The 25,237-nt window shown below is 36.2% G+C and overlaps 1 protein-coding gene and 1 long non-coding RNA gene across 4 annotated transcripts; both read right to left on the reverse strand.

The window, feature by feature from the left end:
* Positions 1-4,387: 4,387 nt before the first annotated feature.
* On the reverse strand, positions 4,388-16,757 carry LOC147482245 (ABC transporter G family member 28-like). 3 transcript variants are annotated; one of them, XR_015205664.1, is made up of 14 exons: positions 16,241-16,757; positions 16,059-16,135; positions 14,692-14,967; positions 14,152-14,215; positions 13,915-14,061; positions 13,697-13,731; positions 13,225-13,298; positions 11,142-12,061; positions 9,036-9,332; positions 7,451-7,924; positions 6,483-6,631; positions 5,914-6,203; positions 5,701-5,834; positions 4,388-4,755 (listed from the first exon to the last, which is right to left on the reverse strand). XR_015205664.1 is itself a non-coding variant. In XM_086579986.1 (14 exons), the coding sequence occupies exons 1-14, from the start codon at positions 16,447-16,449 to the stop codon at positions 4,599-4,601; spliced, it is 3,060 nt and encodes a 1,019-aa protein (XP_086436112.1). In that variant the 5' UTR covers positions 16,450-16,757; the 3' UTR covers positions 4,388-4,598. The 3 variants fall into 3 exon arrangements, 2 of the variants coding, with proteins under 2 accessions (XP_086436112.1, XP_086436111.1); XM_086579986.1 differs by having other exon boundaries at positions 5,701-5,789; positions 5,914-6,005; XM_086579985.1 differs by having other exon boundaries at positions 5,914-6,005.
* Positions 16,758-23,865: 7,108 nt separating this feature from the next.
* On the reverse strand, positions 23,866-25,056 carry LOC147482246 (uncharacterized). The gene is made up of 3 exons (XR_015203521.1): positions 24,990-25,056; positions 24,238-24,429; positions 23,866-24,131 (listed from the first exon to the last, which is right to left on the reverse strand). It is a non-coding gene; the product is annotated as an uncharacterized LOC147482246 (long non-coding RNA).
* Positions 25,057-25,237: the final 181 nt, after the last annotated feature.

Raw genomic sequence — 25,237 nt, forward strand, 5'->3', positions numbered from 1 at the left:
TACTCACGTCTTCGTGTGTCTAATTCGAGAAAGGATTCGAACCAACCTAAGTACTAGGACAAATAGATAACTTTTATTGTGCTCTAAGTAGGGAACTAGTGAGTAAGATTCAATTTTAGATTACTAACTAGGTTTAGTTATGTCATGTAAATCCTAACGAACGTTTAAACATACAGAATACAAAAGACGGTAAAAACTAAGATGTTTCCTAAGATATTCAAAGAGAAAGAAAGGGTGGAGAATTATGCTGCTCATGCAAGGTCATATTATCCTATCTTAGTATCGAATTATCACCATTTCTAAGCTGTTTGGGGTTCATTATCAAACCTGAACCGCTTGAGCGTCGATCCCTAGCGAAATGAACTCATCTCTAAGTCCATTTCCCTAACTTAAGAAGTTGAACTGGGGTTTCATCTCTGAAATCCCATCTCAACTCCTAGACTCATAAAACTTAATCCTGTCATATCTGAAAACAAGAAGCTAACTAAGACCAGCGCGCGCGGCTATCCCAGGCATAAAAAGGGAGGCACACGCGAGTCTTCCTTCACTTCCAGGCCTCAAGTTTGGCCAAACACTACCATTTTGGTAGATGCATCCTTAAGTCTAGGCAATGAATCCTACTACTAAGAAATATATACGAACCCTCACGTGAGCATCATTAACCCTCCACCTTGGAGGGTTTTAGCTCATGATCCTTGGGATTAAAATGAAAGTTACAAATTGATATGTAAAAGAGAGAGAGAAAAGAGAAACAAGATATAACAACCTATTTTTCTAACTAAGGATGAAAGAAATTTTATTTCAAGACTAGAAAGTGATGTCCACCATTAACATATTACAAGCTTTTTCTCTAAAAACCAAAACTAAAACTCACTAAAAATTAAAGACTAAGTATTAAAATAGAACAAGAGTCAAGAGAGTTAATGTAGTGCATCCCCCCTTGTTTGTTTTCTTCTCCATTTGAGAGAAATCTTATTTCCTCCCACGTGAAACAAAAAATCTCATTTACTTCCTTCTTATCCACACATTCCAAAAACTTGACACCTTGCTTCCTTTTGATTATTAGCACCTAATCTCATTGATTACATGCAAGGTGTCACTGTGGCACCAATTATTTGCATCTTTGCCTTGAGTTGCATGATGACTCATCAACTCTCGCGGGCCCGCATGGTGGGTCCATGTGCTGTGTCCAGTGGTGGTCCGGTCTTTTGGCATTTTTGCAACTTCCTATCAATGCGTAGAGTTCGCCGCACTGATCGTCTGAGCAGCTCACTTGTCGCATTCAGAGTCCTGGTTCAAGAGATATAAGCTTCGGCAGTTTGATGCTTCTGTGCACGTAATCCCGTTTCCGACTGGATTCTGTACTGTTTGAGTCTTTGGGCTTTAGTTCGGATTTGTTGGGTTTCACATGGGCTTGATCGGAAGGCTTATGTATACTCCCTATTCCGTGCTTAAATACTGGCTTTATTATCATTTTTACAATAGTTGCTCCAACCTGCAAAAAGCACGAAGATGCGATTATTTCATGATTATTAAACACAAAATTGACCGAAATGTTGCGTCTCTACGGGGTTTTATAATACAGTTTTGGGTGATTATCACCAACCATCTCTAGGTTTCACCAACCACATCAAAACATTCAAACACATTCAGACAAGGGCAATGTACCTATAACAATCAGAACAAAGCATTGGTTCCATCCCATTTTAGCCAAAACTACCAAAACCCACCTATCAACAACCAAAGAGACCTAGTTCTAGTTACATCATCAACTAGTGTCCAAACAGATAAGCCCACCAAAATAATGCTATTTGTCATGCAACTACAAACTCAAATCCTAGCATCCATGCAACAATCTTTGAACTTGTTAGCCCAAGACAAAAACCAGAAAGGTGTGTTCCCATGACAAGTAATCCCAAATCCTAAACCAACAAGCACAGCCTTGAAGTAACAAGTGATATGAACGAAGCTGAAGTGCTAAAACTTCTTCCATGAGTATTCCTATTTACAAGGATTAAATCATTTTTTCCACGATGTATTCCTTCCCCTCTTCTTTCCGTTCCACCTTTTTCTTACAAGGAATGCATCAATAAGGTAATCAGGCCCTCCATTTGGAGTATGTGGTTGTAATTGTCGGAGCCTTAGTCCACGTATATCTCGCATATTCTTTGAAAAACGCTTTTTACTCGTCGTTTGAGTAAGTGTGCACCTGTGGAGTGAGTATACAAATTTTCTTTTCTTTATTTTATATTTCTTTTTCAAAACAATTGTTTTCTCCATTCTATTAATACAAGATTCTCGATATTTAAATAGTTGTGTGAATTTTTCAAAAACAAAACGAGCAATGGATTCTACACAGACCAACCCTTAGAAAAACGCAATCTAGGGGCGATTTGAGATCAATTTTGCTTACTAAGGGTCGCCTCTATCACCGAGCTATTCGCATGGGTCAGGACTTTCCATGCCTTGCGTAGCAAATCCCCCAACTAGCGTAATTAAAGCTCTCTCTATTTGGATTGGGTTCGCCCCAGAGCCGACACAAAAGTTGCCTGAGACTACCTGTTATGGTTTGTTTTAAAAAATTAAACTCAAGAATAGTACTCTATCATACAGATGGGTAAATCGGACTTCCTCGGGGATTGCAATAATGATGTCCTTGAGATGCTGAAGTCCAAGATCAAAGAAGAGGCTTTGAGAATATGCCTGTTCACTTAATTTCTAGCTTTGTCCTGAACTGCCATATCTTGGTGCAATTAGTATTATTGTATGTTTGGCATACTATGCATGTCTAAAGCATTACACTGGAAAAACATCGAGTTCAAAAGCCATCATGCAGAATGATAAATTGGTACCTGAATGCAAAAGCTCAGTATACTCAAGTCAAGATTAGGGGGAACTTCGATCAAGTCAAGATCAGGGCAAGCATCTCCAGAAGCATGATGTACTATGTTTCCATAGTCAAGGTTTTCTCCCACTGGGTTTTCCACTTTTCCTTACAAGGTTTTAACGAGGCAGCTCTAATGTGTCGTCCTACACCATATTAATTATTAGCTTAGTAGAATTTGTACCCTTTTTCCCATTGGGTTTTTCCTAGCAAGTTTTTAATGAGACAATTCTCTTAGTTTTGGTGGTCATCCAATAGGGAGTATGATTAATGTGGTGAATGATCCATGAGGGAGTCTTTGTATTCCTAACCCCTAGCCATTAATATTCCTATTCAATTAAATTGTAACTTGTGACTCTTTCTCAAACAAGCGATGAGAAGAACACAAGATAATTCATCTCTACTATCCTTCTTTCTCTACTTTACATTTCATCTATATTCACAAGTGTACAACGAAAAGAATATTACAAGCCTTAGTCTATACTGAAATGGGAAAAAGGCCCGTTGAGTATAAACGGTAGAAATGGAAGCCAGTGGGGACGTGGGGTTCGATTTCCCCAGATTCAGCTTTAAAACATGTTATATTATTAGTTTTTCCGTACACCTCATAGACATGAAATTTGTTGGGGTAAGCTAAACCTTCCCATGCCTTATACAGTACTAGAGTATGCCCGTGCCTACGACCCGTGAGACCTCAACGCGCCTGCCGCGCTATCCCGACAACTCGTTGTGCCTTCGGTATGCGTCTGGCGCGCGCTTGCTTAAACGCGTGTCTTCGACGCGAAAACAACATGTCGGCGTTGCCGCAAGACCAGCACCGCCGACGCGAAACAACTCGTCACGCGCTTCGCCGCAAGGTGTATGTATGTCGTCTTTGGCGCTTAAACAACTTCGTCATCGCGCAAAAGCCACCCAATTGCCCATTATCCATAAACCCAATAACATCAATTGGGTCACCAACCATTCAATGCATACCATGTCAAATTTGGAGGCCCAACAGTTTATAAGCCCAGTCTTTTGGCTGATTTTTGGATGCCTACCCCCACTATTACAATTTTTTTTTTAATTGTGCCCATGCTCATGATTCCAAGCCCATAAAAGATTCAACCCATAAAAATTTTGTCTAATGTTGACTTTTTTGTGTGGGGGTGGGTAAAGTGAGAAAACCTGTTTAACTCACCCCATAAAAGCTTTTTAATTCACCCTCCATAAGTTTTGAGTGGCTATGGTTAGGGGGTGTGTCAACCACGTCTCACCTTATGACGTGGAATCTGTCCTCCCACTCCTCCCTGTTTTGTTAGATAGAGATCTATCACAATCAATATCCTGATTCCTGAAACTTTAAAACGGTAGCCACAACGAACTTTAAAGTCTTCCAACAAGTCATGATATGTAGATATTTCGTACCACCTTTGTGTTCTAAACTTCAATCTATTGTTGAGGAGGACAAAGAAAGAATGATCTATTTAAGAATTTAATGCAGGTTAGGGTGAGAACAAAAAAGAAAAAAAAAACGTGCTATATTGATCAGTTAATAGTCGTGTCCGTGGATCCTAAAATACAATGTGTTCTAGATTAAATTGTAATATACATGGCTACAGCAATTTCTCTGTTCAGAGATATCTATCATTCTTTCCCGTGCTTTGATGACTGGGGATAGCTCATAAAAGCCATTTGTACACAAAACCTTGGCTAAAAGAATGATTACATTTACTCACTTCTTTTGGAAGGTCATCAAACAAAACAAAGCTATGATACGACTGCCTACTCCAAAGGCAACAAGGATGGACAGACAAAGATACCAATCATGAAGGTCATAACCATTTGCTAGTAGCGAACCACAACGTGTTATAAGCCACACTCCAGAGTACCTGAATTCATGTAAATTATGTTTGCAGAACAGAAAACAAAAGTTACAAATTTAGGACCTTGTGATTAAACGAAATGCACAACATATAACTATTCCTTTCACTGACTACTCTAACATATATATGTTCAGTATAGGGAAAGCGAAGTTAATATGCGGTTAAAAGTGTACTTTCCAAGATAAATGTTTTGTACTAATCTGTATCTTCTGTCCTTCAGGTGTTCAGATTCAGATTAGAGGTTCTTCTCTGTCTAGTGAGAAAACTTTTCAAGAAGCTCACAGAACTTCCTTCGGTGTATAACATTTTATATGCTCATTGTAGTAATAAGACATGTCTGAAGTTCATAAGGTCTTCTCCAAATTTTGCAGGGTAGTATTCTAGAGAACCATAGTCCAGCTTTGTGGTTTCCTAACCTGACTCTAATAAATTCTGAACAATTACAAGCCACGAGTGCTGCACTAAGCATCTGGGAAGAATATAATTTTTTTGCTGCTTGATCACCAACAGAATTGATAGAAACTTCAAATTGGTGTCAACTGATTATAGGCTTATAGCAATAATCATTTGCATAATATCTAGACAACAGTTTATAATAATCAAAACACATATATAAAACAAAGATATAATAGCTATAACTTGTTTTCTCTTTAAAGTTTTATTATACTGCGATATTTATTTCTCCAACGTTTGGACAAATATGGTCTAGAATTCCTTTGTAAGAAATCCCAAATTTTTGTGTACGGATCCTAAAGGTACGTGTCTTTAGTTATGCATGAGAGATGTAGGAAATTTTGTATAATTATGTTAGCTCCTGTGCATCACTTCAAAGTCGGAGTACATATTTACATGACTTATAAATCCCTGCTTTTATCTATCTTCGTAAATCTAGTACAAGAAAAAAAAAAGGAAAGAAAAAAGTGAGAGTCAGAGAGGTTATTCGTGTCAAACCTTTCTGCATTTGCTATCACAAAAGCTTCCAAAGCCCACTTTGTGTAGCACAAGTTGGCTAGGAACTTCAAAGTTTCATTTCTTTTCTCCTGATTTGCAATTAGAGTCAAAATGACAGGAAAAAGCACTGACCACTGCATGAAGTATCTTCTAATTAGCATAAATTAATATAATAAAATTAGATAGTGAAAAAATTAACCATTAAGTACGCACCAGTTGGGCTGGACCAGGTTCAAGGAAGATGGCAAATATGTAGGCTATACCAGTTACACAGTACACAAGGCAGACCAAAACTAAATAATTATCTGCAAAAGAAGACCTTGGATTGTTGAAGAAATAAAACATGGATAGATAAACCAGAGGCTTGATGATGGTACTGAAATGGTCAATTGTATCCTTCGAGAGAAAGTAAGCCAAGCTGCTCATTCCCTATGACCTCTCTCTCAAGTAGATTAATTTATCCAAGGTAAATGACCTCAAAGCACCAATCTTACATAGGAGAGCTGCAAGTTTAGGAGTTGAGATTTAATAAAATGAGATATGAAACGTGGGGCTTTAACAAAAATTATAGTCTGATAGTCATCTATTAGTATTAATCATTGTGGTTAGAGGAAGAAAATCATTATTGGAAAATGTGTAGTGAGAAAATTCTGAGCTCTGAAATAGGCGAGAGCACTTAGAGGTTGTAATTGGAATCTTACAAATCCATGTTTACAAGCGAGAAAACTGTGAAGTTTAAGGCATTTGTAATTATAACTAGAAATTTCACGTTTTGGACTTACAAACTGCAATGACGGTGTAGCTGTAACCAAGTGCCCCAAAGCTCTCATCGCTCACTTTGGCCAGTGTTCCTAAGCAAGCTCCAGCGAGTAATAGGATTAGAAAATCAACCACCTGTACTCTAGCTTCTCGTAGTCGTTGCTTACCCACCCTGCAAAGGAAAATGGAGTGCTCAAAGATCATGATCCAAGAGAAGCTGCCAAAATATCTTAAACAATTTCAAGTAATATGAACATAACTTTGACTGGATTCTTTTTTTCTTCCTGATGAATACAACTCAATTCAATTTATTCAATTTCAAAAAGTTACATATAAAGATCTTAGGTAGCAAGAAGCTACTCAATCACCCTGTTGAGATTATTCCACCCCAATTTCTATGTGTGCCCCACCTATGTACCCTCCCCGAGCCTCCTCTCATATTCAAAGAATCATCTCTACAAGTTCGAGCTTATAGAGAAATTGGCAAGAGTATCCAAAATACAAATGAAATCTATATATCCTACTCCCTAGAAGCTTGGACCACACTAGCCCAATCAAATAAAATTTCTTTGACCTCATCCACCATCTTTTGCATCTCTTTCTCCTTGAACTCAAAGATCATCAAGTTTCTCTCTTTCCACAAAGTTCACACAATCACACTTTAAAGAATTTATCATTAGTTACACTTAATTTTAATATTTTTCTTCATTCATAATTATACTGCAGTCGGATCAAACTATAAGCCGTATTAATCAAAAGACTCCAAGAAGTAAATCAATAAAGGGCTGCTACAAACCCAAACCCCCCTAAAAGTAAATATATTCGAACTAATCCTTCAAGCTCACTACCAAGGAAAAAAATATCTTTCCCTGAGGTAATTTTAACAGCTTTCCCAAGAATTGATACGTAGCATTACTGTTACTGGACATCGGGTATTAAAAAGAAGAAGATTGGCTATTAACTGTGACAGAATATTATTCCAAGTACTGACCTCCCAAGGAAGTATTTGTATTGTCGGAATACACCAGGTGGTATTCTATTGGATAAGTCCTTGGACTGTAAGAAATTGTGCTGTATGTTGTCTCTCTTGACCTCAACATTATACTTAACATCCTGCCAAAGCTCCCCAGCTAGAGATGGTTCTGCACCATCAGTCGGATCTGTTTCGTTGACATCCTTTGAGGATGATGCAACAATGTCAGTTTGCATATCTGTGGGTATTGGGTAGCCGTTGTGAAGCATCCATCTCACAGGGAGATTCTTATGAGTCACGCCCGTGCTTGCACTTGGTTTTACTATACCCTCCAGAATATCTATGTAGTGGTCTGGAGGATTAACACGCTCTGGGACGTGGATCCCAAGGCCTGTAAAGTATTCTTCGACTTTCTTCACCGGGCCATGGTATACTGTAAGGCCACCCTTGGCTAGAAGAATTAAATCATCAAACATCTTGTACAGAGTATAGCTGAAGCAAAAAGAACACCATTACCCATTAGCAATCGGTTAGAGATCAATTATGCTCTAGGTCTGTATAATAATTTCAACAATGTCAAATGCCTATACAATAATTTGAAATTATTGTTTGAGGATGATTCCATACGCAAAGAGAAAAGGTAGTAAAGCTTTGCTTTTTTCTGATATGTCAAAGAGGAATCAGTCTGTTTATTCCTGCAAGACTCTGGGTTTTGTGTGTGTTATAGAATGGAATCTTTAATGCAATATCTCACTTCATTGGGATGAATCCTTTTGTGGGACACAAGAATATATGATTTTCCACATTGGCATCGATTTATCCATAACACAGGTGCATGTTACGTGGTATATATTCAGTAAGAGCACCATTTGAACTTAACGTGCTACAATTCTGATAAATTTTCAGGCAGTTGGCTTTGAGGTTTTACCAAATTAACACGTAGAAGTATGGGAAAATGTGGTCCAAGTTTGTTTACTTCTTACCAAATAAATCTTCCTCATGCTTTCAAAGCTCAACACATTACTTTTGAGCCATTAAATTGTTTTCAGAATATATACAGTGCACAGTTTACTCAAACATAATCTAGTACTGTTCCACTGTCCGACCCCACATACAGTTACAATTGTCACCCAATGTGACCATAGGGTTTGTTTGACACAGAAATAAAACTAAAATAATAATGAAAAAGATAGTCCAACAAGGTCAATCTACGAACTGAAAAATGTTTGAAATATTTACACAACCACAACTTATATGGGTCGTCTGAAAGTTGGCATATATCGAGAGTCTCACTTAGAAACTTTAAAGAGATCAACACAAGGTGATAGAAACTCATTTTTAAATTAGTTCAAGAAGCAGTTTGTATATAGGTATATATATAAGTTCACAACTAATAACGCCTCTTGTTCTTTGCATGAGGCAGTGTTAATTTTCCAATATATAGATGCATATTATGTCAACTTCTCAAGGATTCAAGCATTGGTGTACTGCAATCATATTAGCATAACTCCTGATAAAATAACATCTTTCACAAGTGTTCAAAACAGGAACAAACTAACCAGATGGCCTATTAATATCCATTTTTACAATTGTCAAGCTATACCTTGGTTGGTGGACCACCATGCAGATGTTTACTCCTTCAAGAGCCTCTCGACGAAGTGCTTTAAGAAGTAATTGGGATGATGCACTGTCTAACCCCGATGTTGGTTCATCCAAGATTAGTAGTGAAGGTTCCATAACCATTTCCAGACCAACATTAACCCTCTTCCTTTGACCCCCAGAGATTCCTCGCTTTTCCACTGTTCCCACCAAAGAATCACGTATAGCTTGTAGCCCCAACGATTCAATTACTCTTTCAACAACCAGAACCTTATCTGGTTTTGACATGTCAGCCGATAGTCTCCAATAATAAAAGTTTTAATAAAAGAAAAGGAAACCACAGTCAGAACAAGAAAGCGAAAAACTTTATCAGATTATGCGATTAAGAGGATATATGGAGTTAAGCAAATGGAAACGTTTAACAGCCAGGCTCTTTTTGTTAAATTGCCAATTTCTCCATAAGCTCGAGCTCATGTGAAGGGTCAATTCTATTAATATATTAGAGCAGGCTCGGGCACACTCATATATATCAACACTTTTAGCTAGTGGATACTGGAATAGAATGACTCGAATGGTGTTAAAAGACACTAAATTTCAATGGAATGGTGTTAAAAGACGCTAAATTTCAAAAGAATGATGAACACAGCTTAATGGCATCTATTTAGATATATTTCTGATGCATGACATAGAGTTAATTACGTAAACAGTGGATGCTTGCCACACATAAGAAAATATGTACAACTTATCAATGGATAAACATGTATGATGGGGAATGTGTCAGATAAAATGTAGCACAGGGTAGATTAGAAAAAAGTATTCCATTTCTGGTTGGGGTGAATTTCTGAAGATGTTCTTCCCCCGATGCTTATTGCATCACGAAAGTTTAGTTGTCTTTGAAAACCCATTCAAACTCATGCAGAATTTTGACAACATGGATGGCATCATATTGAAAATAAATAAATAAATAACTAAAAATCAACTTTACACTCTTCTATATAGCTAAATATGCTCAACTGTACTGATTTATCATGAGGCTTGGCTCCAAGGTAAAGATATCGTCTTCACAGTAATAACACCATCTAAAGAACAAAACTGAACTACTAAAATATAGAGACGCTTTGTTCAAAGTAACAGTAACTGATCAGTGAATATTAGTAGAAGAATGTATGAACTTCTTAACTAAATACTGCAAGGAGTATTCAATTACTTGAAAGAGAAACCATAAGTACTCAAACACAGGAATGAATCTGGAGATCAACCAGTTCCTTAACAACTAAGATAAACTTTCAACTATATGGTAAAATGAACATAAATTGAAGTATGATTCTCAAGTTGAGAAGTTAAACTGAAATAACTAATAGCTAAATTCCTGATACAGATTAATCTATAACTTTCAGATTTAAAGGTAACCAAAATTGTTTTGATTATATGAACTCCACCTTATAGTGACTCCAAAGTTACTCCACTCCTAAAAGTGCACTTACAATATGAATTGAGGGCTAATTTTTTGTGAAGATATACATCACATGATGGAGAACACCTCCACAAAAAATTAACTCAATTGAATATGTTTAACCTTGTCAAAAGTTGTTATGAAATTAAAAAAATCTGGGCCGTTGGATAATTTCATAACATTCTAAACAATTTTTGACAAGGTTGTACATCTTCAAATGAATTTATTTTTTGTGAGGATGATCTCTATTGTGTGGAGAACATCTCCACCAAAAACCAGCTCCTAATTCGTTGTATTTCGTGGTGGAGTAACTTTGGAGTCACTTTAAGTGGAGTTCATATAACCATCCCCATGTTTAAATTGTATTGATATGCAAGTTGATCATTCAAACTTACTTTGTTGCAATTTACAGTCACCTACTTTGTTCCTGCAATTCTAGGGTACTCATGTGTACTGAAAATTATAGGTTATACTCACTATATTCCCAGTGAAACAAGCAACATCAATGTAACTATAACTCTATAACCTAACCAAATCTAGTATAGATATGACACCAATATTCGATAGTTTGAATGTAAAAGGAGCGCACATAACACAGGAATAAATTGGGAGGAAAAGAAAATAGTAACTTAAGCAACAGGTGTTGATTTATCGTACCTGCACCTGGCACTGAACCAAAGATTTTCCTCCACTGTCAAGTTCCCGTGCACAATATCATCTTGTGGGACAAAACCAATAATCTTCTTATAAGAGCGAATGGTTTCAACCTTTCCATTTACATAAACTAAACCAGACATCGTGCATCCAGTAACCTTCCCAGCCAGAGCGGAGAGAAATGTTGTTTTTCCCGCCCCAGATGGGCCCATGACCGCCGAAACGCGACCAGGCATAATTTTTCCAGTAACACACCTCATCAAATGTATATGTTTCCCTTTCAAAGTGATGGTTAGATCTTTGAAAGCAACTTCAATCACGGGTCTGGTTCTGATCTCGATATCAGTAGCCATTGATATGACTCCTGAAAATGTCAAGTTCTTGTTCTCCTGCTGCAGAGCTTTCTCTTTCTCGAGTTGGCCATATGCATACTTGAAAATTTGGCTCTGAGTATGCATCTGTTTACCTTTCGGCATCTGCTTTTTAATATTTTTATCTCCAATTTCAAGATTGAATCCTTCATTACTTTCAGGGTCCTCCTCCAGTGCACGCATCATCTTTGTAAGGTTACTTGGTTCCTTTTTCTTTGTTTTTGAGGATGAAGATGATTGCTGAGAAGTTGCACCATAAGGCATTTGTGGTAATAAGGCATCTTTTGTTCCAGGTTTAGCACCAAGAACCTTCATTGGCTCTGGTTGCCTGACTGATTTTTTACGAGAAAATGTGCGTGACAATTGCGTTTGAAGTCCCATTGCACCCTTCTTAGCAACATCTCTTGCACTTTTCCACCTTTCACGTGCTTGTGCTGTTTCCCTTGCATTCCTTGCTGCAGCTTCCCTCGATTTGGCCTGTCTTTTCTCCCGAGTGGTGAGCACTTGATCAGAACAGTTATAAATGATAAGAAGTAAAGTACTCAAAGCAGCCTGCATTGACAAGTAAAATTATCAATCTGTGAATTTGAATCGTTCTTGCAGCAAGCATTCACTAAGCAAAACTATGTCTTTGCTATTGCCTAAAGATATAATGAGTTCTAGCATGACCCATATAAACTTTTAGAGTTGTAAGGGACATTTCAAGGGCGTCAAAAGGCGCCTGAATTTTTTAGGGTGTTTTTATCAAGTAAACCCTATTATTTTCAGATATATAAATGTTTGAGAGAAGGCCAAATCTAATTAAGTCTGTGTATCTTATGTCTCTTCTTCTCCACATTTTCTTATTCTTTTCTTATTCAATAGTGTGGACCTACACAGTGAATTAGCGGCAGATTTTGGTGAATATTATATTTTCACCAAAAAGATTATCCTCACAAACAAATCAGCACATTCGAATATATAAAACATTGGCAAAAGTTGTGTTCAAGTTTTAGGATATATCCAACCGTCCATTATTTTTGAAGTTTTAGGATAAGCCATTTGATCTCTTCACAAATTGGACCTACACTATGATTTAGGAGCTGATTTTTTGTGGACATAATATTTGAACCAAGAAGATTATCCTCACAAACAAATTAGCACATTCGAATCTGTTTAACATTGGCAAAAGTTGTATTCAAGTTTTAGGATTCATCCAACCGTCCATCGTTTCTCAACTTTGAAGCACAATTTTGATAAGGTTGGACATGTGAAATGAGCTGATTATTTGTGTGGATGATCTTCAACCTCTGGAGAATATCTAACTCCACAACAAAAAAATGATGTAAACTGCAATAACAATAAAAAATCAACCCCTAATTCACTGTGTAGGTGCACTTATCCAATGGAGTGTACATCGGAGTTGGCTATATCAGCCATGCACATAGAGAGGACACATGGAGACAGATACAATGTTGTGACTAATTAGACAACATATGTGCTTACGCATAAGGCCAGAGTCTCGAAGCTTTGGTTAACGAAACATCTCATCTCACTCCTTAAAAGATAAAAACAATGTTGTAGTCTAAGTTATCGAAATTTTGTGCATGAGGGCACACACACGCACGAGTGCATGACTAAGAGTGCATATAAACACACGAGGCGGCAACCAATCCAGCGTGAATAAATAAGTAACGTAACAGATTTATAAAAAAATTAAGTACACAATCACTTACAATAAGCATAACACCATACGCATGAAGATTTTGATTTGCACTATTTGGATCACAAGAAGTCAACCTGAAGCACCCTGCAAGGGGTTATAGCAGTCAAATACCAGGTACATACATAGGATCCAGTGAACATTTAGAATATTACTTAAACAGGCCTCTAACACCGAAATCTATTGGAAGACCAAAATTAAGATAGCTAACCTCAGAAGGATAAGCAAACAACAACAACAACAACAAAATATCAACACACGATACACAAAATATTTGCATTGATAAATTCAGCATGCCGCTGGCAACATTTCTTGAACAGAAAAATTGTGATACACTATATGTATATATATTCTATGCCATAATACTTTCTGATTCCTAAGCAAGATCTGATTATCCACATTCAAGTGACATCTCAGAGATTCAGTAATTCACATAAAATGAAATAGCAGCAGAAAAACAACAATGATAACAGAAAGATGCTTACTTTTTTCAGTTGTTGACCCCATTCTGCAGTAATGTCTGATTTCAGGACAAGATTGCATTAGTAAATGAAGTTGAAAATGCCCATAACAGATGATCGGTATATGTCAAGAAAATTATAAACCGCGTTATGAAGTTATCATACTTAGCATTGACAAAACATGCTACAACACAACATATAAAAGTTAACAGACACAGTGATGTATAGGATAAAAAGAATACCCTTTACTACAAGCAATCTTCTCGGTCGTTGTTGGGCAGTATGATCCTGCTGAACAGAATAGATCACTGCCGCTCAGAACATCAGCCCAGAGATCTGCTCCTCCACAAGTATGGTTTGGCTTTCCAGGAGGTAGTTGGTAACGGTATCTGTAAAACATTTCTAGCGAAGTAATAACTCATACCATGAACAATCAAATACGAATATCAAAGCACTTTAGAACTAGAATATCAACTTACGGATCACATACTCCAGTAGTTTTATTGAGTTTTGCAAGTGGGCAGTAAGCACCTAAGGGGCAAGCTTTATTGAGAAGATACCATAAGACAACAAAACCAGAATTAGAAAAGATCCTATTTCCAAATCAGGCTAGCTTATGACAAAGAATTCCAAATGACAGCTGCTCATACTAGTTTAAATGTGGCAAGATGAATATGGGCATCACTAGAATCTGAGAGCATATTTTTTTCTGACAGGATGAGAAAACCTCACACCGATGGATGGGCAGGCTTTTGACGGTGGCATTTGGTTGGTAGGTGGTAGAGCGTTACAGGTATGTTAATGCCCCAGTTTGGGATAAATTTTGAATGCACACAAAAAGTAATACAGATGAGATCTACTAGAGAAGTGAACAGAAGCAAAAAGAGCTCATTCAGATTTAAAGTAGGGTACCCTTTAAAGTAAATAAATACCATGTCGGAAAAACACCAACAAACTTATAAACTTATCTTACAGAAAAAAATAATACATCATAACCAAGATGAAAATTTGTCACTTACGTATCATGCAAGTAAGACCATGGGGGCAGAAGAAGCCCTCACAACAGGCCTGACAATCACGAGTTCTATCAGGCATATCCTTTGAGTTTTTAAGGTCAACCTTCTTATTTTGGCCAACACTACAGGCCCAACCTGGTTCACATCCATTAACCCATGAAGTCAAGTTACAATTCTTGTTAGGCTTCAAGTAGTTGGTACTCTTTGTCCCCCTTTCAAATAAACCATTGAAGTAAAACTTTATTTCTGCTGCTGTACAGATGCGCTGAGGGAGATCTCCTGTTAATCCAGTCAAATTTGTGATAAGAACAGAGATAGAACTATTGTAAGTAAATAACTTAGCATGGGATAGGTACAAACCAGGTTATGAAAAAAAAGGATATAACACAGGAAAACAACCACAAATAAATTGGGAAAACTGTGAGCAAAAATATCAGTGTAAAAAGAAAAGAAATCTCTTTCCTACAAATTGTTGAGTTCTTTGCAATAGTGATGTGTTATTACATGAAAGGTTATTGAAAGCAAAGAACAAGCAAACTAGCAAAGAACAAGCTCAACCTGAGCATAATAACACACCATTCATATATGTGCCCCATCTTAATGGGTGTAAAGTCATATACCATATTTTGTAAGGTGTTAGTATTCTAAACGTAGGCATCTGAGGCTGATAATAATCCGACTCCACCTATATGTCATGAACTATTGCAACTTAACAAAAATATCTTCTATCCCTTCTCACGATCTGGAATATCCTGCTCCAAATAAACTCATGCGACATTCTTTATTTGAGATTATGTCCAGGCCACTGTTTCCAATATTTGTTCCTTCAAAGTCAGATGACCCTACTAATCTGAGGTTGAAAGCCATGGCATAACTATGCTCTATGAAGATGATCGAGAATGTTACACAAACTATTAGTGGCGACATTGTTCAAACTTTTCCATTTCTAGTCCCCAAATCCAAAAAAACAAGGTAAATATTAAATCAAACACATGAAGTATGTTTTGCAAGTCTCTCGTTCAACAACTGCTACAATTCTCACCTTCTCCTTATCATCCCTAGCGGCCGGTGTGTTTGCCTCTACCAAAACAAACCTCTTCTTCTAAGTCTCTCTACCATCACTCCTTTACGTCTGTGTCTTCAGTTCTGACTTCCAATACAGCTCTTTAATAATTTATACCGCTATTCCTCACTGACCCTTTTATCCTCGTCACTAGACAGACACAATTTTCTCGTATATTTCAAGACCTTTTCCGTGATAAAAAAAGACTACATAAAGCCTAGCTAGCAGGTCATCCCCTAGAAACTGTATCCATCTAATTGTACACAGTAAGCTAAAGGACTTTGATCGAAAATGAGAGAGCTCATACCTTTAGTTTTCTTCACGCAGTTGCTCAAGAATCCCAAATCATCCGTAAAATTGAATGCGCCATTCCAATCAGCCTCCCTAACAAAACAGGTCACATATATTAACACATAAAAAAGACTCAACTTAAAAAAAAAATCAAAAAATCAAAAAAAATCAAAATGCATTAAAATTGAGCTGACATACAAATTCTTTACACAGAAACTCAATTCCCTTCCAATATCTCCTTCAAACAAAGCTGTTAAATTCATAAGCCGGTTATAAACAAGCTCGGTAACAAGGGGAAGCACCGCAGCAGTACTATCATCTTTATCATTTTGACATTTAACACAATTATTCCCAAGACTCAATACAAGGATCAAGAAAACAATAATGTTAACTCTATCCTTGATCATTTCTACTAACCAAAAGATAGAGATAAATATGTGTCTTGAGGATTACGAAACAAAAGGGTTTGGGTGGAAATTAAACATGGCATTGCTTTAAAAATGTGTTGGTTTCATTTGAAAAGTTTTTTAGAAGGAAGTTTTAGGACATTTTTAAAAAATGAGGTGATGGATCATGTGATCACAATGTGGATGATCATGGAAACGTTAGTGTGGAAATGGGAAATCAATGGTGGTTGGACTCATTTGGGGAATGAGAGAGAAGGAAGTGGAAAAGAAATGGCGGGGAGAAGGAGATGCCGAAGTTCAAGGGGACAGAAAATAACTCTACGTGTCCCAACTTCCTACTCTTGGCTGTTAGTTTGGTATTTGACTGTCTGACACTTGTTCGTTCCACGTGGCACATTCTGGCCCCACTCTACTGTTTTTCTTGTTCAACTATATTTTTAGACTGTTTTTATATAATTTTTTTTCATTTTATTATTATGTATAAAAATTTGTACTTCCAAACTATATTGAAACTCATACGGTAAATTAATTGATCAAAGTTCACAATGCCAATAATTTGTTATGGCTATTAAACAAAATTACAAACATAGAACGCTGAACAAAATCCATTACAACGTAAAAACTTGCGCTGTTGGTCATCAGTGTGGGAAGACTAGCACAAAGGAGCTCCACTAGCATGTTGCAAGCCGAATTGCTAATATAACCACTACCTATACTCATTTCTTCAATAGATTTGCATAAACAATTTCACTAAATTGTCATATAAAATGACTAACAAAAAACAAAACTAACATGTCAAAGTTTTTCTATGGTAAAATAAAAACAGAGTTAGGATGAGTACTGCTTTTAAAAAGAAAACTTTCATTATCTAAAATCACAAAAAACAATAAGAACACAATAAACAATAATATCATACCTTATATGTTCGATTGACTGTCAAATACCATTACTAACATAAAAATAGGAACAATAGAATATATTTTTGTTTTGAAGAGAACCCCATAAGCATTTGATTTTATAGAAGCAATTCAATTCATTAAAAACATTTGATTTTGCAAAGAAATGGGCAGTACCTTTTACGGAAGAAATGGGCGTCATCAAATACACTTGAGGAGGAGAAACCAATTCGATAAACACCCACACACCTTAACTTCAAAAGGAGGCTGATTTTTTTTTTTTTGTGTATTGGGGGGGGGGGTTAATACTTAAAATAGTTTGTGATTAGGCGTATCGCTGATATATACTATGGTAACAGCAGGATCTACCAAGAGGCCTACGTGCTGTGTGTTGGTGCTAACCAAGCCTACAAAGGGGGAAATGGGCGAGGAAGAAGAAGAGAAACTACAGGCAGATTACGGTCAAGTTGTTTCAGACTTTAAGATGTGATTGAACTGACCACCTCTCTATAATAAAGATGCAAAGAAGACCACCAATCTCATTTTCTTGCTTTCTTTGAGTTTTAGTTTTTGTAGCATACAATGTTCCATATTTGATCACTCTAGATGAAAGGGGCCTGAAAAATTGCTGCTACGTTTCATCTATTAAAAATTTATGTTCACCAGTTTGGAGCTAAAATTTTGCATTCTCCTTATCTTGTAAAGATGCTATGATATTATTTTCCAAATTTTAGTAGACCAAATATCAGAAGAAATTGTAAAATGGTATCCCTTGCTGAAGGTCATAAACATCTGGAATGATTATCCCTTAGATTATTACATGTATTAAAGCAAGCAAAACACATAACCATGTTTGATAAGATGCAAAGGCCATCACCCCACTAAGCCATGTTGACAGAAGTGGCAATACTACTGCATCTCGCGCCTAATGGGCAGTCGTCGTGCCCTCATCATGACCTCTTGCATCTGTTCCTGCCTTAATAACCTCCCATATTTTTGTAGAGCTTTTATGACTGCATGCTCACACCTAGATCCAGGATTACCTTATTCCAACTCTTCAGACAACCTGTAAGTATATGATAACAAAGAAAAATTAGGTAAATTCACAAAAACTCAGGAAAGCTATTGGGGGGGGGGATGGATATAGTTCATAACAAAATCCAGGTGTGTTGCCGTTAGTACAACCTGTACTGAATTTGAAGCAGGGAAAGATAATGAACTTATTAGTTTTCATTACTTCCAATGTATGCTCACAAAAAAGGTAATATGACTGAATGACATGTGGCTGACATCTTCCACTTGTAACATACTGTAATGACACTCGATAAAACTACCCAAAAGCTACTTTCCTAAAAGAATACAATCACAACAAAATATGTTGACCTGTAAACTATTGGTACTTGATTAAGAGGAAAAGATGAATTTGTCACATTAATGTACCAAATAAAAAAAATGGGGAAATGTACCTGACATGGCTAGAATTTGGTCTCGCAAGTTACCCAGTGTACAAACAATTTGCAAGCCTAGAGCTCCTCAAAAAGTCTTTTACATAATTGCTTTCATGTAGTGCTTGCCAATCACTTTTCTAGCTTGTTCCAGTCTAGTTTTTCCTTCAAATCCCAACAAAAGAAAATTAAGTCATTAAACGATATGCTGATGAACTTGTATTAGGATACCTGCACATATATGACAGAGATGATGCATCTAAGGTAATTTGTTTACTTAAGTAATACAATGGGTTTAAAATAGCTAGGCAGCGTGCATTGGCTTCAAGTTCAAGATAATGCCTTATATGGTAGTGTTTCGACCCCCACCTACGTGGCAAACGTCCATTAGTAGGAGTCTCTATTTTATTCATTTAATCGACAGGGCTAAAGCCCAATTTGCAATACCATGGATCAATGTACAGGCCCATTAACTCATGTGTCTAAGGCTGAACCTTAGCCACATGGCTTGCCACTAACGTACATTAATTTATGTCCAGATTCGTTTCTTATCAAAAGAGATAATTATCAGTTGAAAGTTATAGTCTATCACAATTACTCAAACTACAAGATTACTTGAGCTACAAGGACTCTCTACTCTACCTATATAAATACCAAACTATTTTTCATTCAGAACTACGTTCTTGAGACTTGACCTCATTGATAATTTGGGTACGTAGGCAACCGCAAGGTACAGTCTCATCATTCCCCCGATCACCATCATTTTTCCAATTACTTTTCTACGTTCTTCGTCTCTTTTATCAACACTTGATGTTTTGATCATATCTAGTCGAAACAGGTAGCTACCATAGATTTCACTACTTGTACAAAAGGTTTCCCGTTCAAAGGAATAATACGTGAAAGTAGGAGTGTAAAAAAAAAACCGTTTATCTGGTAGGGTACCCGATCTTCACCCGCCACCAAAATCCGCACCGACACAAAAACAGACCCGCCCCGCCACCCTTTTTATGCGGTTGGGCTATGAGTGTAGGTTCTATGCTCAAACCTGACCCGTCAAGCTGCCCGACCCGCACCGTGTCAAAAGTAGTTGACCCGCACAATTTCAAGACTCTAACTCTAATATTTTTGTATTTTGTTTATATTTTCTTTTAACTTTTGTAGAAATTTGAGAGATATGAACACAAACTTATGAGTTCAACATCAATTTCAAATATTCAAGTTTGAACATTGGGCAAATATCAAAAATTCAAATTCAACTTTCGAATTTTGGAGAAGATGAATCATTCATCCTTGTATTAATGTCGAATTCTTTTAGTTTATATTTTATTGTTTTGTACCATAGATCCTCACTCCCATCTTCATTTTATCATGCTATGAAAAATAATCAATTTACAAATGGTAAATCACGAGAAAAAAGTTTCAAATTTACAAATATGGTTTTGGATTCAAGTTCAAGTCTTTTTTTATTTTTGTTTATCTTTTATTGATTGATTATATTTTTTTTTCTCTATGTTGTGAATTGGAAATATATTACTTGCAGAATTAGAAAGGTTTTTTTTTGGTGAAACTAGGTTAAAATGATAATTTCCACCCGACTTGGATGACCCGCCCAAAACCCGCCCCGTAAGCTGACCCAACAGGCTTGGTGATGGTACTAAGACATGACACTTCAACCCGCCCCATCGGGGACCACTGGATTTGTATTCTCTAGACCCGCCCCGCCCCGACCCATCACTATTTGACCCGCCATTGACCCGGTCTGCCCCGTATTACACCTACGTGAAAGGTATAGAGACAAAAATAAATGTTAGAAAGCATTATTTAAGAAAATGATTGATGTAAATGGCTAAAAAGTGAGCATGGTGACAACCCTTATAATTTCAGACACCATCAATATCCAATAAAATGAAACAATATCTAAAATGTATCCCAATAAAATGAAACAAAGCATAGTGATCATAACTAAAATATGAAAAGAAATAAGGAAAAAAAATAAAAGCCTATCTAAAATATAGTTCTCTTGTACGTATCACACACACTAACGCTCTTTAGAAGGAAAAAAATCACACTTCTCATTAAGGAGCTCTAACATCCATGTCGCTACTCTCAAGTCTCAATTTATGAACACTATCTCCTTACATTCATCTATTTTTTGACATATAATCTATGATCTAGTGTATCTCTCGTAGTATAAATGTACATGTGAGAATCCCATTATAATTATGGACCGGCCTGTCGGAGTAATTTTGAAGAACCTAAGGCTTTTCCGACAGTTTAGATAGAATCACATTCTATTAAAAAACATATCATATTCGTGAACAATTTTTGCACACCAATATAAAATACTAAGATGTATAGTATGTGAGTAGATTAGAGTGGGCATCCAACTAAAGAAAGAGAATGCTTACCTGTGTATAGTTGGATATTGTTTTGACATCACCATTTGCGCCAGGTGTGGAATGCGCGCTATGGAACTCATCATCAGTAACCAAGATCAAGGGTGAAAGTCATTCCTGCATATAGATACATGATTAATATAAATACCATATTCTGGATGGAAACAAAGACTTGTAGACTAATACTATTTGATATACCTCTTCAGATATAGAAGATTTTTTATCGTCATAACCTCCTCAACAATCTAATCCTTATCTTTCATTGCAGTAGAAGTTCTTAAAGATCCTCAAAATCTTTATACAATCTTTTTCTTTTCACTGGGGTTTTATAGTCTTCTGTTTTGGTCCAAAATTTCGAAAAGGAAATTCTTCCATACTAAATTGTACTCGCTACCATACCCAACTCCAAATCAGTGTAGATTATTGTGCAATCAACTCATTTTAATCCAAAGAAATACCACTATACTCTATGCAAGTGCATATAGTATAACACTTAGCAACTATGACTCCGGACGACCAAGGATCACCGCCGGAATGGCTACATAGTTAATTGAGGTTTTGATGTGCAACATAAGTTTAGGACGTAATCATGAAATGGAAATAGTAACATAAAGCATGACAGGAAATCCTTCCATGCAAGTGGAATATGTATGCCGCTAATCTATTAGATCATATCATTCGAAGGACCCTGAGCTTCAATAGTATAGGGTTCAAGGTGTGATTCAAGTTCATAGTCGGTGCCTGAAATCAGGTAAGTTTTTTTTTTTTGATAATGAGATCAGGTAAGCAAACACAATAAAACTGTTAGTTTGGAATTGGGTATTAGTTTGGGCAATAATTGAGCATAGGTGCTATGTTAACCTGATTTGTTTCCTATCATATTGCTAAGCTTTTCATGGTATTTTCCACTTCTTTCATTTTAAAAAATACATGAGGTGACCTTTTCCAATTCTTTCACTAAAAAATATATAGGGGGTAAAGAAGAATTAGACAATGGACGGCCATGTCAATGCTTGAGATAATATAATGCATGAATTTCTAATGATCCCATGTTATACAAAAGTTCATATAAGTATAGTCATTCATGACTTCATGTGTACAAATTAATATTGTAGCTACATAAGCTATATCATGGTGAAATCATTATGTTTCGAAAAAAGAAGAAGAAAATAAGGGATGTATACCTTACTTCTTCCTAATGCACCTTTCCAGTGTTGGTTTAGTAGTGGTGAAGGCTTCTCAAGTTTATATATCAGGCTATAAGCACAATAGGTGCACATCACAACAAAGTTAAGTAAAACAACATGTATAACAATAGGTGCGCATCGATTTCTTTATCCTGTGAAACAATAGAGTGCATGCAAAAAAATTAACTTTATAAACACTCTAAAATCCCCACATTCTCTTCCAAAGTTATGAATTGTATTATACAGAAAAAATTTGTAATCCCAATGAAGTCATCAAAGTGTGCACTATATGAACAATGGAGCTATAAGCATTGGGAAGTCATAATAGTCAAGTAACATTAGGCACTTAAACTATGGACACAGTCCAAATCTTGCATCTTTAATGAAAAAAAAATGTAATCATGACTCATGAGCACTTTGTAGCTTAAGCATGGGCGCTAGTAAAAAAATGGAAATGAAGAACACTTAGATGGAAGCTTGCACATCCCTTTGGAACTGCAGACGAATAGAATATCTCAACTGTCTTGAATGAGAAGTGTACGTATTTAAGTTGGCAAAAAAATATGCGTAGTCCAAAAGCAGGATCAAATGTTGAAGAAATAGCAAGGTGAGCATCAAGAACCATAATATTGAAACTTAAAGTGGTACGGTATGCACTTTTTGCACAAAAAGAGCCTTAAAACTCAATTTTCAAGCCCAGTTGTTATATCGAATTGAACTACTGTTACTGACTTAGAAATAGTAGAGACTACACAATCACATATGGTACAAAACATTTTTTCTGCCCAATAAGTTGTGACACATCTATTTGCTTCAACTTTTATACTAAAAAAAGGCAACCAAATTAACTTTGCAGGCAGAATAGAAGGTGGGGAGCAAACGGAAGAGATGCTTCCTACATGCATCAGGTAGACCTATAATGTATACCAAAATGGTTCAGTGGTTAATAAGCTTATACTTTGTCTTTTTCGTCAATTTTGAACCTAGATATTAGGATTATATGGGTGGTCAGGATGTAATCCAATGCCCCCATAATTTTGTTTGCTCTCCCTATATGTATCCAGGTTTGCACATTAAAACTTTTCTCTGCAATGCACGTTAACAGACAGCTAGCTAGCTAAGCACACATATAATTCTTAGTGATACATATACATCAAAATATTGTTTAGTTGATGTACGAATAAACAAACATCTATTGATTTATATAATATGCGACTCTAAGTTATATAAGGCTCAATTAAGTGGATCATTAACTTCTCTGTTTTCATGGCATAACAGTAGACCATTATGCTTTCTTAACTGATATTGTGAGGGATTTTCTTTATTTCTCAAGTCTTTTAGCTATGTCATGCAGCTTAGATGTGGTGTTACTGTCACTTGGCTTACATGCCTATGTCATACTAATATGGGAGGAGATAAAACACAAAAAAAAAGAAAAGATAAAAATAAAAATAAATAAATAAAATTGAAACACTAAAGGGAAAGAGAGACATAAGAACCATAAGTGATGATGAAACCAATCTGAGAATCGCGAGAGCGACAAATTGAATGGTTTCATGTTTTTGCTTTTGGCCGGGGAAAAAGAAGAAAAGAGAAAGAGAGGCGTGCACTGTTTGCGTGGAATAATCCTCTTTGGTTTATGGTATACCATGTAGGGCATACACACCTACTTCAAATAAACTAACTAATGATCTTCTTTCTAAGTATTCATTATCTCCACCAATCTTGACATAAACAGGTCACATTCCATAATGCCACCTATAGAAATTAGTGACATCTTTGTCTGAAAATAAATTTCTATCGATTTTATAGCAGTCAAATACATTTTACTACAATAGACATCTAACAACTTGTTTAAATTTACCATCAGTTGTATGAAGAGCAAAATTGTGGAAAATAAAGGCATTTGGAGGGGGGCTTTGGCCGTCTATTGGTGGTGGTCTCATCTCTTTCAAGTCCATAAAAATGATGAAACAAAAACAAAGTTATTCACCAAATGAAATGAAAGCAAGCAAACCTTGCCAGAAAAGAAGGAGATCAGCAACCAAATGTGAACCTGCAAAAAATGGAAATTCCAACAACTAATAAGAATGGAAAAAGTAAGTACTGAATTCTAAGCATTGAAATATGAATTTATGCTCAATGTCCGCATGTCACCTCACCCAATCTATACAACAGGAATGGAAGTTAGTTTGGAATGATATACAATGATTTATGAGATCACGCATTGTTGCTTTCTAAGCATAACCGAATAACACATTTTCATCCATTTTGATTGTGATATGCTTGTAATAAAAGGACTTAAGTCACTCTAATTTAAAGCTTGTAACTAGGTATCAGTAGTATCTCCAATATCAAAACCCTTGGTTTTCATAAAATGTTTTAACCATTATATCATTTACAATATGTTAAACGATGTACCTAAGCCATATTACCCCAAAAGCACAACATGCTTGATTAAATTAGTTCTCTTTCATACCAGTTATTTCTTTTTCACAAAGAAAAAGTGTTTGCAACATAACCTAATACAGTCAAATCCGAAAAACATGAAAGAACGGGAGTAAAGAAAGCTATAAAAGACTCTTGCATTAAGCGTTGTTTTGGAAAAATAGTTACCTTGCTTGGATAAACATAGTGGATCCAACATTGATTGTTGTAATCATATGACAAAGAAGATGATTAGTATCAAACTTGCTCCTTCATCCTGCAACCCAGAAACATTTAGAAAAAACAATGGCGTCAGAAAAAAAAAATTACACAATAAATAGGAAATTTTATATTAGATTTATTAAACCTCAAATGGCATAAATGATTCTCACCTGTATAGAATCCACTGAAATTTTAATCGGATAAATCTTTCTCCT

This window comes from Coptis chinensis, chromosome 8 (genome assembly GCF_015680905.1).
Source record: "Coptis chinensis isolate HL-2020 chromosome 8, ASM1568090v1, whole genome shotgun sequence".
NCBI lineage: Eukaryota > Viridiplantae > Streptophyta > Magnoliopsida > Ranunculales > Ranunculaceae > Coptis > Coptis chinensis.